The following is an 18,671-nucleotide window of genomic DNA, read 5'->3' on the forward strand; positions in this document are numbered from 1 at the left end:
TAAAAGTTCTATGACCAAAACAGGGTACAAAGGAGAATTAAGTGAAACTGCTGGCACCAACATGTCTTTGACTCACAGAACTTGCATAATGCCAAATACAGGACTGAGAACCTCTTCCACACAGGTGAGAAATCAGCCAGTAAGTGCAGTTTGAAATTAGAAGAATGCAAGCTATATCCTTGGGCATGACATTATTATGAAATAGAAGCCTTCAAAGCTTGTAAGATGGCAGCTCCTCTTAAAAATGGATTTCAGCAACAATGAACACAATGATCAGAACAAATTCTTCTCACAGTACTCACTTCAAAAGGTTTGCTATTATCAACCAAAACAGCCTGCTAGGGAGAAGCTGTGCATGTGACACCAAATTAAGGGACTCATAACTAGCAACCAGTATGCATGGTGAGCACAGGATGCTGACAAGTATTTTCTTAGAATGCCACATAAGGGAATTCCCTGAGAAGTTCAAAGGGTGCTTGGAGAATAGGAAATGAAAGATTAAAGGTTGAACATGTCTCCCACATTGCATTTTTAATTAACTAGTTTGTGCTTTATCATTTAATTTTTTAAAGCATCAACGCACATATCCAGAAATACACAAGAGACAAAACACCAAGTGTGGGACAAGAGCAAACTGTAGTGTGGTGAAAAAAGTTTAAAGCAAACCTCAAGACCACAGGTGTTCCCTGTGTTCAGGTATGGGATTGATTAGAGACGTAGTTCAGAACTATCACCCTAGGACTGGAAAAGCCTTCAAAGAGAATCCATAAATTAATGTAGTTTTGAAAAAGAACTATTTATTGGAGATGGAAAAAAAAAACCCTGTACTAAAAGCTACAATGTATATAAAAGATAAAGAAACCAGTACATGTATCTGCATACGCAAGGGTGAACTTTACTGAAAATGAATACTTCTTCACTGAAAATATTAAAAATAAAAAAAATGAAAAGTCAAAAAAATAAATTGTATTGCATGTAATTACTTAATAATAGAAGGCTGGCAAAGAGAACTCATTTGAACAATTTCATAAACAGCAATATGTTTAATACATTTCCTGGATAACTTAAAAAGCTCAAAGGTTCAACTCTAACTTGAGTAAATATAAAAGCAGTACAAATTATCCAAGAACTTGTACGTGAATATAAAAACTCAGAAATGTAATTTTTTCTGTGACTGAAAACTGAATATTTGCCACTGTCACATAAGCTCACCAACCATTTCCCTATGACCATAATTCTCTTTAAGTATAACTTCACTCACCCATGAAGCAATTTTTATTTTAACCCATTCATGTCATTTGAATGGCATAACAAAATAAGTTCACAAAGAAAAATGGATGGCAGAGGAAACAACTGCCCCTCAGTGACAACATCCCCACATGCCTCTGACTGTGGCAGTTTCCTGCAACCCACACTGTGCAATATCCAATTTTCAATTGGATATTTATCAATTTTCTTAACCAAAATTACATGCTTCTGTGTTTTGTAATCTCCCACATGATTCACAGCTAGTAAGAAATCCACCTAATAGATTTCTTGCCTTATTTACAACAGAAATTAAGTGATATCCATTATTTCTGCTTTTTAGCAAAAACTGCAGATACTGAATTTGAAGAGAATGCACTCTGCAGGAGAAACTATTTCTTCTACTGTTTAATTGCTGAATGCATTCCTTAACTACCTTAATCTGCTGTGACTTACACTTCCCTAATGAAACTGCTACATGTGCTTCTGAGGCAAAAAAGCCACAAGGCTTGCTCTTTTCATAAATTTCAAACATATTCTTACTGATTGTATAGGTATTTATTGTCAAGATAAAGAAATAATCAAACCTCTAGGAAAAAAAAAAGCCTGCTCTGTCTGTTCAAAAATAATAGTATGATCTCTAATTTTCTTCAACAATGTTATTGCAAGAAAGGTAGTTCTTCTTACATTTCGGTCATACCACAGTAAATTTCTGTCATAATTAATTAAAGATGGAACACAAAATGAATTCACAAATGTTTTTGATGAGAACACAATTGATAACCAATTTTTTTTAAGTACTGGGATTTGTCAAAGTGAATGTCCCATACAAGTACAAAGTATTTTCTGCTTCTATGAAATAATGCAATGAAAGCCTACAGAAGAAAAACTGTTTTGCAAGAAATTTTTTCTCCCTTTTTTTCGTTATTGTGCTCAACTTCTGCTTTAAAAAACTTTTTCCACAGCTTAAAGTAGAAATTTAAAATATCATCTTTCTCAAATAAGAAACCAGCAAAATATCCCTATGCTAATGAAAAACCCAATGGCTTCAATTACTATTATTAAAAAAGGTTTGCATTTAAATTACAAGCAAAGCCAACTCAAATTGAAGTTTCAGCACACAAACTTATTTGTATTGGTTTGACATCTATAAATTATTAACTCACCATGTATCTCATTGAAAATAAGAAAAAAAAAATTGCTTACAGTTCTTTTTAAAGCACTGATCCACCAAATTTGAAAATCTTTTCTTAGATCTTCAGCTCCTACTGATCTGTGCAACAGGATTGGAATGTTACACTTCTAGCATTTGTAAAATATGTTGTCATTGCTTAAGCATTGCTCTTTCTCTTTTAGCTTTTCTTCCCACAAGTTATTTCATAATAAACACAGACAGCTGTGATATTTGGATGTCAAAAGCCACTTTTAATGGCATAAAAGCCATTAAAGTAATTTCCCAGTCTGTTGGAAAGCATTCTTGAGAAGTCTCAGATCTGGAAGTATAAGCGCTTCTGTGCTGCTTGAGTAAAAAGAGATGATCACTAATTATAACTGTATGGAGACCATGGGGAGAGGAGAAATAGCAAAGCAGAAGCCAAAACTAAAATATGCTGCTCCCTTTGGAATACATGTCTCTCCCATAGCTATATTTATTGCAATTAACTTCCTTCTTCACAATTCTTCCATTTTATACCTGAAGAAATTTTTTGGCTTCTCTTCAATTTTAGTTTACTGCTTCTACCAGTATTCAAGATTTTTTTTCTATGTATTCCCAATGACCCAACATTTCCAGTCTGTAGTTTCAAACAGAACACCCTTCACTAATGTCTCATTACTTCCTCATAGTATGAGTCTATTAGTTTAATTGCCTTCAAAAATGAGACAATATAAACCACAAAATGTATTTCAAATTTGAAAAATGCACTCTTTTTTACATTAGCATTCATATTATAAAATAATTTCATTTTTAAAATACTGGGAGTGTGCACTAAGCATCATGAAATAGCACATCTTCTTTAGACAGATACATTTGAAAATTTAGAAACACACATATAGATGCAAAACCAACTTTAAAAGCAGGTCATTTAAACCCACGTCATCCTATGCAGTAAAAGAGGACTTTCATTGACAGATTTGCTTTAATATATACATGGGGAACTAAGAATCTTTTTTCTCAAGTTATTTTTAGTATACATCAGAGAAGAAAGCAAACTTGAATGATACAAAAAGTGATTTAAAACACAAATTTGAGTTAGCTGAAAACATCAAACACTTCAAATCAATAGTTAGTGTAGACCTGACTTATTTATTCTGATTACTTACAACAGAAGTTTGAGTAGTCCCTTCTGACCCAAGAATTTTTTTTTATTAGTTCAGAGATTTCTTCTATACATCTCTTCTAGCAAAGATTGAAATGAACACCTCTTATTTTGCCCATAAGAGAGGATTTGGAAAGTTTCCTCACATGAAATATCTAAGGAAAAAATCCATACAATCTCCTGCTAGGAGGTGGTGTTTTATAGGTTCTATCAGATCTCTCTCAGACTTTTTGCCTCTTTGATAGTCTTCTAGGCACTGATATGAATGAAGAAATTTTTATTAGTAACTTTCAAGTTCCTACTTGGCTTCTCCTCTGAAGTGTAAAAACTATTAAAGTCATCTAAAAGATGGGCTTCACAAAGGCTTGAACTCCCCAGTAACTTTTCAAAAAAGTATTCCCTTTAAATCACAGCTTTACCACAAAATATAAATGGAGGGTGGGCCATACACCATAGTATGGTGATCAGTATTTTCAAGACACACTTCTTTGCTATGACATGGAAGTAGGCAATAAATATTAAAAACAAACAAATAAAATAAACCAAAACACTGAATTCCACCTGCAGATGCCTCCACTCACAAGAATGGGGAGAGCAGTACAACAAATAACAAGAAACTGTAAGTTTAAGGAACTATAATCCAATTATTTTTGCTCTAACATTAATAAGAAAACTTTGTAATGTTAGAAAGAGTAGGAAGATGATTATATGGAATGGCAATTGCCAATTTTTCCATTCCTAAGTTATGCCACCAAAGCTTAAAAATTTTCATTTAATTCCATACTTCACAGGGCAGCCAGTCATATGCATCTTTAAGAAAAGAACATTTCATTTAAACTGTGGTACACTGAAGCTATTAGTACCAGCCATCAAAAATCATTAGGTCTGAAAAATCCTCTGTCCAACACTGATTTTAATCTTTGAGAAAGGGTTTGCTTCTTCATAGCTGCTCTTTAAGGTGTTCTCCATTGCCAACCTTTCTTAAACAATTTAGATACATTTTTTTAAAGCTTGTAAGTCAAACACAGATCAAAAATGCACCAATTGTTGCTACACTTTCAATGAAATAATGATAATTAGGTATGAGCGTCTTTTGACATTTATTTATATAGGGTACAGTGACAGGTCTCAGACTTGGAGCACAGCAACTTCATATGCAGATGCTATTCTGAAAAAAAGTTATATAGATTATCCTTTCTTTGAAGAATACTTTAAAAAATTAAAAAATTTGAAAGACTAATAGACCTTAAAATTTCAGGTGTTAAGGGAGATTGGGGTTTTTTTCTTCCTTGTTTTAAACAGACACTCATAAGAGACTATGAGCAATTAATATCATTACTCAAAATACTGATTTTCCCTCACATAGAAAGCTAAAAATAACAGGCAATTAAGCAGTTGGATATACTTGAGATAATCCTAATGTCTCTTTTTCACTTATGACAGCTATTATTAACAACAGCCAGAGAGTTCTAACTTTAATTAGGCTTACTCCACTGCAAATAGATAGAAGCCTTTTTTAAAATTATCCACAAAAACAATTTTAGTTGAATTACATTAATTTTTTTCCTGAAAGACAGTGAGGCTGAGGTAATCCTACTTTGTCAACTAATACATCCTGATGATTTAAGTATCCAGGACTATTACTACTCTAATCTGTAATCAAACTGAAGAAGATATTTCATCACAGCCCATACTTTATTCAAGCTAGATTTGTGCCAGTTCATAAGAATGAGAATTTTCATTTTACAGTTCGTGTGGTTAAAATCTGTTCAGATTTTAACAGGAATTTAAAATTCTTGTTAATTCCTGTTTTAAATATCATATTTAAACAGGATTTTCAAGGAATCCTGTTGAACAGATTTTCAAGGAATTAATTTTGTTTCAGTGGAGGTCATGAAGATTTACTTCACTGGAGTTACTTTCTCCATTGCATCAATATGATACGACTTTAAACACTTTGATTATAAAGAACTACAAATGTACTTGAAAAAAAAAGTAAGATTATAGAAAATGTCACAAAAAGTCTACCTATGAAAAGCAAAGGAAGGGGACAAAGCCCAAGTCTATTGGATAGAACAAAGCATCCAACATTTCAGATGAATTAGTGTAATTAGCTCAGAAATCTAACAGTATATTAGAGAGAATAACTGATTTTGTAAAACTGCACTATCTACAGTAAATCAAGGTCATTCAAGACAGTACTAGGAAGCAAAATAATAGAAAAGCATGCTGCCATATCCCATATCTGTCTATGATCCCTAACCTGCTAAGCAAAAAGTGTAATTCACAAATCCTTATGATGAGCATGTGTTATCACACAGCTAAAGCAGTCTCAGTGCTACCTGGCACTAAACAGACCTTTGCTTCTCCCTTCTTCCCTGACCTGCTCTTATCCCCCACATCAGCACTCATGTTCTTCTCCCATTCTAGAGATGAGTGCAGAAAGTTAAATAATTCAGTTTATCATGGGTGTAGTTTCTAGACAGTTTAACTGTGCCCAAGGAAAGCCTATGTGGACCAAAAAGAGAAGACAGGAATGTACAGTTTGGGTTGGAAAAGAAAAAGCAAAGCCACTTATTTTGACAGCAGAAAGCCCTGCTACAGCTGTGCCATCTAAGCACACAGCAAGCAAACCCTTTTCTGACCAACTAAAACTAATCTGGAAATACTCAAATATGTGACTCCAGTGTGAAGTTTAAGGAACAGAGAAATGAAGCTACAACAGGCAAGGTACACTGATCTCTTGAAAGAACAAAAGGGAGCTGGAAGATTCTACAGCACATAAGAACCCATCCACACTGTCCCAAGCCCTCACAGGGAATCAAATACATTAATGAGTAAAACATATGCAGCAATATACTACTACCCAACTATACTACACAGTTACTTATAGATCTACATTCAGCTGCTCATTGTTGACACCTTCTCTCAAGGTTACTATTGTTCTAAAATATGCCAAAATTAAGTTGGTACAATTAGTCAAAATTCCACTAACTAAGGAAGTAAATCACCTCATTTTATCAAAGCCAATAGAGAGCAGTTAGGCCAACAGATCCATTCATACAGTTGATACTAAATGCCACCACAAACTTCCAGTAGGTTAAGCAACCAGAGAAAAACAGTAGGGAATAAACTCTGCCACTTGCAAGCCACACACAAACTGTGTATCTGAGTAAAGCTTAACTATGTTCATTAGGACTTGTATACTATTGTAACTATATTGAAACATATTCCTTAAATTTAATAGTTTTATAACTCTAAGCCAGAACAAAATGCCCACTACAGAATGAGTCCACTGCAGCTAAAAAAGTAATATTACAAGAAGTCATGCTAAACAATAAAGATTAATTTATCCAGGTAAATAAATAAAATAAAGATTCAAACACAAAAGGATCAAAAGATAAATAGGAATTTATCATTCACTGGTTCCTATCAATCAATTCTCTCCATGATACAAGTTCTGCCCACATATTTGCCCTTCTTCATGTTCCCTTATTCCCTAACCCCTCACAAACTAAGCATGAGATGTTCTCTTAATATTATCCCTGTTTTCCTTAGTTCTGTTTGGAAAGCCTCCAAACACCTTGCTTTATGAACCAGCCCTAGACAGAACAGTATATCATGGCAAGCACTGCTAGCTGGCAAACAATTCAAATAATTCAGTACTAGTTATTTTCACATGGATTCTCCTACTTGTTTAAAGTGAATAAAAGGATGTAAAATAGAAAAGTTTCTTTACCCAATTAGGCCTGAAAAACAACATTATATATTAATAAAGACAATTGCTCAGAGATTGTGAATAATTCATTTGTGCTTAAGTGAGACATACATAAAAACAAATTAATAATTTAAAATTATAATCTGTCCAAGTGCTTCAAATGCATGCTTTTTAAAGCACTAAAATTCAGGTCTACATTTTTATTGCCATTGTTTCCAGGTAATTCACCTGAAGGAACTTGGACTTTTTTTCAAAAATTACAACTCAAAAAAATTTAAATCAATGGAAAAGATTTCTAACTGCTTTCCCACTGCAGTCAAAATCAGTCCTGCTTCACAGCACAGAAGTAACCAAGTCCTCTGTGTGTGGGCTCAACAAAGGTTTGTGCTTACTTCTGGGCCTTTCCCATGGCGCAAACCAGGAGTCATCAATTTGTAAAACCAAACTCAAGTACTGCCTACCTTACTCATTACAGGTCTCTCTCTCTTCAGCTACCCTGCAGCAAGTACACAATATTTTCACTGACAACAGATTGGCCCAGCAACAGGGGAAGAGTGGGGCAACATATTCCTAGAAATTGTAAAGGTGAACAGTGGATATCTCAAAGCCAGCTAAGATAATGCTGAACAACTTCTATACCATGTTACAGTTATAAATAGCTATGTACACCTATATATGTAATCCAGGTGTACATATACTAAGTGTTCAATAATATATGAAAGCAAACAGTGCAGCAAAGAAAACTGATGGAAAGTAAAAAGATTCAGATCACTGAGTGGCTTGTGTGTATTGCAGCTTTTTCAGAGGAATGCTTCTGATGTTTTCTGGACTTACACAGAAGATGTAATTGGCTTTTCAGTACTTTCAAGTCTTGAATTCAATGGTTCTGTGTAAAATTTCTTCATTGTTTGCTCACCAAAATCCCTCAGATAACAATACACCATTTAATTATCAAAGGATGTTTCAGGGAATATTGCTCATGTTTATGATAACTTGAGTCAACTTTCCTGATGTCATTAGTATTACTATAAAATTATGAAAATATTAAGAAACAGCACTGAAATGTACTTTTGTATATGGAAACTACATTACTAGCAATTTGTATTAAGGACAAAAAAATCAATGTGATTAAATCAAACTTGTGCTACGGAATTTTCATTTGACAGAAAAGTGATTTTAATTATTTTGAATAGTTTTTCACAAAATTTTACAAGGGTTTTAAAAAACCTTTATTTTCTTAATACCTCCACAGCTTGCAGGAAAACATTAAAATATAAATTATGCTTCATGTCCATGCTTTTATGCAAATTCATTTTGTGTTTCATAAATCATTTCAAGAAATGTGTAAATAAAAACATCATGTGTAAATAAAAACAACAACGATATTGTGCAAAACCTTTTATTTATTTAAGCAAAGAAAAGCCTGAAAACAGTAGAAGTTTATTACAAAGTTTAATGACAAAATTAAAAGAGAAGTTGAAGAGCATACTACAATTGCAAGTAAAACCTTTGCAACTCTCTCAAACTGAAGAAATCTCTTATATTCCTGAACATCAGTCCTGGGAAGTCTTCCAGAATTTCTCTTCTGATAAATCAGAAGATGGAGAAATTTGAAGGCCCTGGGAGAAGAAGCAGCATCCAGTTAATCCAGTTATAACTCTTTATTCTAGTTTATAAAAACAATTTGTCATCCTTCATTTTCAGTCTCTTCTAAATAACTACCAATATGTTACATCTTTTCTACTTTCTTTCCCCGAAACTTCAATGTACAAGTCCTATTCATAATTCTGCAAAAACTAGTGAATTGGTGGAACTGAATAATAAAGGCCTACATATTTAGACAGCAGGATAAATTATCTCAAATTAATTTATACACTGTAACAATCAAGGCTTCAGCTTGGTCTTGTAAAGGAAACAATGCACATTGAACAAAATTTTACCTTACAACCCTGTAAGTATGAAGAAAAGCAGTTCCCTAAAGTCAGTGGGTTAACATCCTCTGCTCTCTGGCTTGCTCTCTCATCATTCAGAAATTCAGTTTTATGTACATTCCAAACAGATCTATTCATTCTGCAAAAATTAAACTCTCCTGAAAAAAAAAATTCTGCTTAACTAACAAATTTACATATTTTATAAACAAACACTGAGGAATTACCTCAGATAGAGCCATGATAAAATGCTCCAAAACTGTACTCCAATTATACAATGAAAATACCCATTTTTGATATAGTATTCTAACTGTGGGGGAAAAAAACCCTCTAAATTAATAGTTTTAAATACAATTATTCACTGTTGAAAAGGGCAAACAGAAGACAAAAATGAAACTGCATACCAGTTATAAGGGCAGGAAGACTTCCTGTAACATATGAGAGGGAAAGGAAAAAGCAGTAAACAAGGGAGTTATAGACAGATGAAGGCATTTTCAGGATCAAAGAACATTTCTTCACTCAAAGGAAAAGTAGTCTGGGAATAAATCCTATACCATTTCTAGGATTTGGGCCTAGATTAATTATCCCATAAAATCATACCAGTATCAATTCAAAAAACACTAGGTAACAGAAGTTTCATTTAATGCCATCTACAAAAGGATTTAAGATGACAAGAAAAAATACTTACAAGGGTAAGATCTCTCTTCTTGAAGTTTTCAGTTCATGAGTTCTTGTAAGCATCATCAACTTGTCTTGAGCTCCTCTATTTCAAGAAGATCGCAGACAATATCTCAATCGCCATTCCAGTCTTCAGCAGCCTCATTTTTCTTGTCATTCTTTATTTGGCATAAAATGACCAAGGGCTACAATAGTGTTCATTTTCTGCCTTGACTTCCTACTGACTGCTAATTTTCCCTTGAGCCAGTACTCCTAAGGATCTTAAAATCATTTCATACAGCTATTCCACTCAGCAAGAATCTGACATACATCCTTATCATGGTGGTACTTGTCTGAAACTTTCATGTCTCTGGATGGTGAATAAATCCAGGTCCTCTCTGGGGTTTTAGATACACACACAAGCCCAGTGAACGATGATGTACTGGAATGTCAGATAAAGTGAAGTGTAGGTGAGTGAGAGACCACAAGTAATTGCACAGCACAACTTAACACTAGGAAACAAGGTAGCTCTACAGGAACCCAGGGCAAGAGGAAGGTGTACAAAGAGCACATCTGTGGCAAATTGGAATAAATAGGACTTGCAATCCAGTGCAAAATCTCCTTGTCCACATTAAGTCTACAAACAGTGAGCAGTCACATGGTATATCTTATCTCATTAACAAAAGCCCCTCTGGTGCATCTGCAGGGATGAGATTCATTTTGACACAAACTAATATGCTACAAACACAGAGGGCTTTCAGGAAAACTGCCCTGACAGTAATTAGCATTTGTTCTCACAGCACATATTTACAACACTACTATGTCATGCAGGAGGTTAGAAGTAAGCCCAGAATACTTTTCTTGCAACTCCACTGTTTGTATTTCTAAAGAGGCTGTTATAGTAAGACAAAATAAGACTAAATACCTTCAGCATTTTTCATGAGGATGAATTTTTTTTAAATGTTCAGAATAACACACACACAACCATCTGGTACAAGAAACCTAAGGTTTAAAATCATCCTCCTCCTAATTCTGACCAGAAAATCAAACCTGAAACTACTGTATTCCAGTAGGGACCAGTATCTACCCCATCTGAAATTTTCTTTAATTATGGTTTTCCCTCTCCTGGCTTCATTTGACAATTACATTTCATCTTGCTGAAAGTGTTACAGCATTCTGGTTTTATTGCAAACTGGAAACTAATGAGACATCACCAGATTACACCTTCATCATACTGTTGGAAAGTTTGAAAGAAAGTCCTGAACATTTAGCACACCCAATTCCTATATTCAATAACTCAATATAGTCTGGATGTGTGAATCCACGTGCTGAAACTAGGTACCTCAATCTGTACTAAACCATCAAAACATCTATGACTTCAGCACTTGTATACACACCCAAAAATCTACTTTATGGCATTTGGATTTCAATGAGAAGTAAATTAGCATTTTCATCTGTGTCATTTTTATCTTCACAAGTTCCTTAACAACACTTTTCCAGTTTGCTGATGTCTTTAGCAAAGCAAAAAGACTCCCATCACTAGAGTAGCTATGTCACACACTTGTTATGCAAGATTAAGGATTAATTAAGGGCTCTCTCAGTTGTCCTAAAGCTCAAATAAATATCATGGCTTTCCTCCCACCAAAATATGTGACAAAACTGCAAATGTTTTGTCAATTACCAGGATGTACCATCAGATGACCTACTCAGCACAGATTTATTATTAATGGCATTCTCAATCATAATAATTTATTATTAGCATTCAATAATTCTTTAGGACTTTTTTAACTACAGAAAGAAAATAAAAGTGTTCTTACTTTCAACTGCATAAATTATGATCCAAGTGACTTAGAATTGCAGCAAAAAAGTTTCAGTTAAATTAAGAAAATACAAAAATTCATAGTGAAAAGATTGCAATAAATAAAGCTGTTTAATGTACAAACCAATATTAGAAAGTTTAAAATCAAAAACTATTTAAAGAAAAATCTTTGAAAGTTTTTGTATGTCTCTGGGGGAAATAACTGCTTAGCCATGACCACCATTATACTGAAAGAAAAACAAACCTTGATTTTGCTTTTTTTCTTATGATACAGATACTAGTTTTTAAATGAGCTTTCAGAATACAGTTTTCTGAGCTTCATACATTTTCCCCAACTATTTTTTAAGGTTGAACATTTTCACATTTTGTCTTTCTTCACCAAATACTCACAGGAACAGCTATGCTCTCCAATATGACAATCCTGACAAAGCGGCAAATACATTAACAACCATGAGTCTCCAAATGTAGGTTGGTGGTAAAGACAAACTTATTTACCATATTAATTAAATGGCCTATTTAACATGGAATATCAATTCTCTAATCACATCTCATTTGAACTTCTTATTTCAATTAGCAACCCTAAAGTCTGTTAGAGATCCTACTGTTCTAGGATCATTAAGAACATTTTCATGATCTGTCAAATGAGAGAGTAAAAGGCAGAAACTGCAAATACTCTCAGGAGTAGGCCTCTACCCTGCTTAGGAGATGATTAGGGAGAAAGCAGCAGTAGTTCTCATTAGTTGCTTAGCAATGAAACATCCTCCTATGGAACAAGAAATGAACAAAGCAACAGAGGTGCTGCCATGCAAATGAGTAAATGGATAGTCTATCATCCACTCAAGGATAAACTGTCCTTCATTAAAACTAATCAATCTGGATTAATACACCTATGGATAGGTGGCACAGACAAGGTAGGAAGAATCCACTGTAGGAAGCCCCACTGTAGTAGCCAGACAACGCATTGCTCAAGTTTACATATATAACACTTAAATTCTCACTGTATGTGTGTATGATGAACACAAGCACAAGGAAAACAATTTCAATTCAAACCAGATTAACATTATCATTTTTACTGTTAAACCTTACCTTTTATACCCATAGTTATACCCAAGTTACTAATGACTTATTGTTAACAGTCCATTATTCTCGTAATGCTTATAAAAACTTAAATACTTATTTTTTCAAAAGTATATTCACATATAAAGAAAAAATGTCAGCACAAATGGAGTTGACACTACCATTGTTACCAATGCTGTAAGTCTCAGAAGAGCAGAGTTCTTAACCAGAGAAATTTGATTACTGTCGTCTTACTTTTCAGACCTTAATTCCAGGATGCCATTATTTCAGTGACAGATGCAGTTTAATAGGTTCCCTTGATTTCAATTTCCCAACAACTGATTTTAAAGTATCTGTGTTTCATGTGTTACTTTTTTTGTTTTAGTGGGGTTTTTTTCCTGCCAGGTAGGCATTTTTTGTTTTGTTGCTGTTGTACGGTTCACATGTAGAATATAAAGTTTTCCAAAAAAGCATGATTGAGAAGAGGAAATAAAACAGTGAAGACTTCTTAAGCAGAAATCAAGATGGTTCCTGAACTTCACTGACTACTCAAAATCTGGTTGCTTCTCAGTATATATTTAAAGCAATACAGATTTATAATTACAAACATTTATGATAAAATTCATGTATCAAATTATGCTTTGATTAGCGCATCCAAACTGTTAGATTAAAATAAAAATTATGTTTCAACACCAATACTAATTCATAATTCAGTATTAAGACAAATCTTACCTATGTATTCACAAACGAAGACTACAAAAAAAGGAGTAACAAGGTCATTTATGCCCTGAACATATCCACTGGCTGGATGACGTATTGCCCAGATAAACAAAATTCTTTCAAAGATCTGAAAAAGAGTTAAAGAAACCAGCAATTTAATTTAACAAGCGATAAGCACATTTTAAACATGACACTTGTAAATTATCATAACATCACAGAATTACAGAATATCCTGAGTTGAAAAGGACCCATCAGGACCACCAAGTCCAACTCCTGGCCCCGTACAGGACACCTCAGGAATCACTCAATGTGCCTGAGAGCATTGGCCAAACCCTTTTTGAACTCTGTCAGGCTGGTGCTGTGACCATTTCCCTGGGGAGCCTGTTCCAGGGTTCAGCCACTCTTGGAGTGAAAAGCCTGTTCCTGATATCCAACCTAAACCTCCCCAACTCAGCTCTGTGCCATTCCTTTGAGTCTTGTCAAAGAAATTGTGACATCTTGTGATCCTGGGAGTGAAGAGATTGCTAACTGCCCATCTGCCTCCCCTCGTGAGGATGTTGAAAATATCCTTGCAGGTAAACTTCGTATCATGGAGTTAAGTAGCATAAAAACCATGCATACAAAAGCATAAATGAACAGTGGTATTCATAACCAACTCCCAATGCTATGTAAGCTTCTCATCTCAGTTCTTCAAAAAGAAGCATTTTCAATGTATTAGCACATGTTAAAACCAGCCTAGTATATAATTCAGTTAGAGTAGTTAGTACAAAGTAGCTCTTATTCACTGGAGCTTTTCCAGTAATACAAAATTCCTCTTTTCTCAAGAGAAAGAAATATGAAATTATCTTGCCATAATTTTTCATCTCTTTGAAAGAAGTATTCTACTAAATATTCTATTTATCCGTAAGTAACAGAAAGAAGGACTTGATATAGTTTAGATTTTTTTAATAACATGCCCATGAAAAGAGATTCCATGAAAGTTACACTTGCCTAATACTCCAGTGTGGAGTTTTACACTCCAGGCATCTGCATACTAGTCAATGAAAAACCTGAAACAATCAGGAAATGTAGAAATAAGGCAACTGCCTGCTGTATCACAGAACTTCACCCTCTCATCTCCATAAACTGAAGCTTAGGTATTTGTAACTGAAGTTTAGGATGTGCAAAAGCTCATGAGGCCAAATTATATCTCAGTGTGAGAAAAGAGCAGAGAAATCAGAGAACTTTTTTCTGACTCCATTTAGGTCTGTAACAGGCTGTATCTTGGCTCAATTATTTGCTTCTGACGCTATTATGTGCCTTTGAAAGACTGCAAATAAGCAGCAGAGTGAAAGCTGCTACATGCTTTGTCCTAACTACAGCCATGCAATCAGGGATATATAATCTTCTGCAACAAAAGAATGTTTGCTCATTCATGAGAGTAGAAACTATATTGCTCTTCAGATTTGGCCTCAATAATAAAAGGAGGAGACATTTTGGAAGGAGCCAAAGGATTCTGTGGTTGCTGCAACTCCAGAAGTCAACAAATGCTCAGGCTTCAAGAAAGCCAGTGAAGGACCTGCCCTGAAAGGATAAAATAGGTGGAGGAAGTTTATTTGTGAAGTCAGGATTATTTATATTCAATCTCACTTTAAGTTTTTGTTAGAATAAGAAGCTGACTGTTTTAATTCAATTTTAAATAAAACTCATTATTTAGTTTAAAAGTCCTCTTGGAGTTGTTTTTAAGTAAGGAAAGGTCTTAGCATAAAGAACTCACATCCTGGTGCTTGAAATTCCCATCATAGGCTTCCAATAAGTTACCCGAAGCTGAAAAATATTTGCATCTTTTGCTTTGAAAACAAGTCTCAATATCAACATCTATCCTTCTCCTATAGGCTTTCTTTCAGGAGTCAACTGTCCTTCAGGTTTTGTGTTTCCCTGGCTGAAAATTCACAGAACAGGGGAGACAGTCAACACAGTAAATACAAAAAGTTTTGGTGGGCACTGAAAAAACAATGACAGCTCACATCTGACCCATTAGAACCCCAACTGAGAGTCAGTTTTTGTGCAGTGTGATTTCATTGATTAGGCAAAAAGGGAAGTATTCATTAGCAAATCCTCCATAGAAGCCTCTTGTTTCCATTAGCCAAGATGCTTATTCCTTTAGCTACAAATTCTGGGTACTAGTTCTGTCACCTATGCATTTTAACAAGAGCTGCATATTAAACCAAAAAAAAAAAACCAAAAACACCAACCTCTGCCCCTTCACCAATAGCCAGTGGTGTTTCACTGTCTATCAATAACTGTATAAAGATTTTACCCTCAGCCATTTACAACATGCTTTTACATTTCATGTAATCATACCCTGATGAAATTACAGCTGTTTATGTAATATTTTTATTATTACTGGAAAACTGCCAATCTAGCAAGGTTAGCAGCTCACAGCTACTCTGCTGCCTCTGTCCATTGCCACTTCTACTTTCAGCAGCAGTAATTTCTCAGTATTACGAGAGTTACCATTCTGTGTCTCACTTCTGAAAAAGGACATGTTTAACATACTGCAAATATGAACAACTTTCTAAATGAGCTGACTAGAGAAACCTATTAAAGTAGCAATTGAAGAATACAGAACAGGGTTATGCACTAGGCTAAATAAACTCATGGTGTGAAGGGGCTACAAAATATGCACAGTCAACACCAACCAAATTCAGTAAGAACAGTCAATCAAAATACCCACTGCAGAAACTATATATAGTGTTTTTTCATGAAGGTATGTCTGAAGTCAAACAATTCACAAATTTGTACCATCAACCTTTCATTTCCTCAGAACCTGATAAGATGCAGTTCGCACTGCAAATTGAGAAGCCTATGCATTTTAAAATGTTTTTTAAATCCAGGTATGAGGGGGTGGTGTTTGCCTTTGTTTGGGGTGGTGGGGGGACAGGGGAGGTGTTTTATTTTTCAGCAGGAAGCACCACTTAGTGAAGGCACATCAGCTTTAAGATCCCCAAATACTTCCAATGAGAAATTCTGAAATAACACACTGAATAGCATTTTCAGTTTCCTATCCATTTTCATAAAGTTTCATTAACTGTTTTGAATCAATAAAAATGAGCACTGAAAACCTGAACAGCAAACTGGTTTAAGTTTCTATACAACACTCATGACTGTATTCAAATAGGACTCATTAAAAAGGTCACTTTCCCAAAAGGATCCCTTCTTGGTTTCCAAACCAGCAACAAAAACTGGAATTATTTTTCTACTATGAGCCACTACATCTCATGAGATGTCATTACCAATCTATTATTCTCTTTTGAATTTGATTCTCATTCATAATTACAGCAAGAATTATATTCATATACATAAAGAAAAGAATTCATCAGCTTAAATGAAGGTTTGAATTACTTGTGGGTTTTCCCACCTCAGAGGAACTTCAAAACCTCCAAAGCCTTAATTCAAAAGCTTTCGAAAATTTGCATTTTGTTTTCTAAGTAGAGGAAGGAAAGGAAAAAAAAAAGGAGAGGGAGGACAAAATTTAAACTATTTTAAATTGTGCAGTTTTCTTGAAAATACGATGCATAATATGCAAGCATAGATGGGAAGTACACAGCCATGTGCTTTCCGTTTCAACAAAATACAGCTAATGTAAGAAAAGATAATAAATTAGACCAGTCCATTAGCTAATCCAATTTATTACAACTAAATAATAAGTAGTCTTTAACTTGACTGCACTATATGGACTCTTCATATGGAAGAGTCTCTCACTCTTCCATTCTCCTTTTCAGGGACACTATTAAGTCATTTTTAGTCCTTTAAATCCTTGCTCCAACACTGCCTTCTCCTCACCCAGGATCCATTCAATTCCCATAAAAAAGAAACACTTTGAACTGACTTTAAAAGAAACACACAATAACTAGTTATTTCAGCACATCAGATTCAAAATATCTTTTTCTAAACTGCAACATTTTATTACAGAAACCAACCTCTGAGATCAGATAAGAAATTAAAACAGCCTTATTAACTCGAATTAAAAGCTCTTTGGCAACAGAGACTGATAGCACCAAGAAGAGCAAAAATCTTGCAATAATAGCATTCGAAAATTTAAGTCAGGAGATTGTGAGCTTTATACATGTGCTGAGTTTCTGAAGCTTTAACCAGTGTTTTTTCCAGTTCCGTCAACTACAGTCTCTACATCTCATTCTATGGGAGAGTCTGCCCAGTAGTGGCATCATTACCCTAAACCATTGCAGCATCAGAAGTATGTACAAAAGTCACCATAATATCCACAACAATGGTTTTGCACATAGTGCAATCCTTTAAAACCTGTCTTTGACCTTCACTCTGATTCCCCCCTCCTCTTGATAACCCTTGCAGTCTCACCTTAAAAAGGTGGGAATGACTGTTGCTCACCAGAGACCAGCATCATCTTCTCTCTCTCTAGTAAAATCAGCTCTGGGAACAACACATCCTATCTGCAAGAGCCCTTGGGAGGAGGGAAGCATCCCTGTGGGGCCTGAGAGATTTGATGGTGCTATGGTAGGTCTCCAGAAACTCAGATAGCAAGAGAAAGAAACATTGGAGAAATTGGGTGGTATGACCCTTTTTTACAATGGCATTAAGTAAGTAGAGTTTGGTTAAAATCACAGAGAGAGTAAAAGACAGATGCAAGCCCATTCTCTCAGTAGCCCTGATCTAATTTATTTATTTAATAATTTCTTGCCAGTATTGCTTTGTTACTGTCCCTTGATTGTATTTATACTACTCCTCGATCCATCCCTAGAACAGCCCAGGTAAAACACCACTGTGCAGAAAGCAGGTGGACACCCCTATTTATATAGGCTTTTCTTTTGAAACACTGTACTAGGCTATTTCTTCAAACCAATTCTCCAAAGTGTGGAAGAGCATTGCCATTAAACAAATAATTGTTAAACAATGGAAAACCAAAGGAAAGCTAGTTCTGCATTTAAGTGCTCATAATGAACAACCAGATTATGTTCTATTTGGATCTGTAATTGTATGAACAGAAGCTTCATGGCAATACATTTGAAGGTCTAACTAGAACCATTAGAAAGGAGAGTAAGTTGGGGAGTTAAATTAAATAATTGAAAAAGGTTAATCCACACCATCAATGCTATTTATGACCTATATACTTCAAAATGAAAAGTCCCCACGAGATTCAATTCCCCAACAATATAGGCCAGTTTGATGAATACATTTACCATTAATCACAT

The 18,671-nt window shown here is 34.7% G+C and overlaps 1 protein-coding gene across 1 annotated transcript in view; it reads right to left on the reverse strand.

Annotated features, from left to right (window-relative positions):
* The window catches only part of TBC1D22A (TBC1 domain family member 22A), a 140,216-nt gene that overhangs the window by 95,544 nt on the left and 26,001 nt on the right, over positions 1-18,671 (reverse strand). The window contains exon 8 of the mRNA XM_005481905.3: positions 13,474-13,588. Coding sequence (XP_005481962.2) covers positions 13,474-13,588 — 115 coding nt within the window. The remainder of the gene's footprint in view (positions 1-13,473; positions 13,589-18,671) is intronic.

The sequence above is a fragment of the Zonotrichia albicollis genome, chromosome 4 (assembly GCF_047830755.1).
Source record: "Zonotrichia albicollis isolate bZonAlb1 chromosome 4, bZonAlb1.hap1, whole genome shotgun sequence".
In the NCBI taxonomy this organism is placed as follows: domain Eukaryota; kingdom Metazoa; phylum Chordata; class Aves; order Passeriformes; family Passerellidae; genus Zonotrichia; species Zonotrichia albicollis.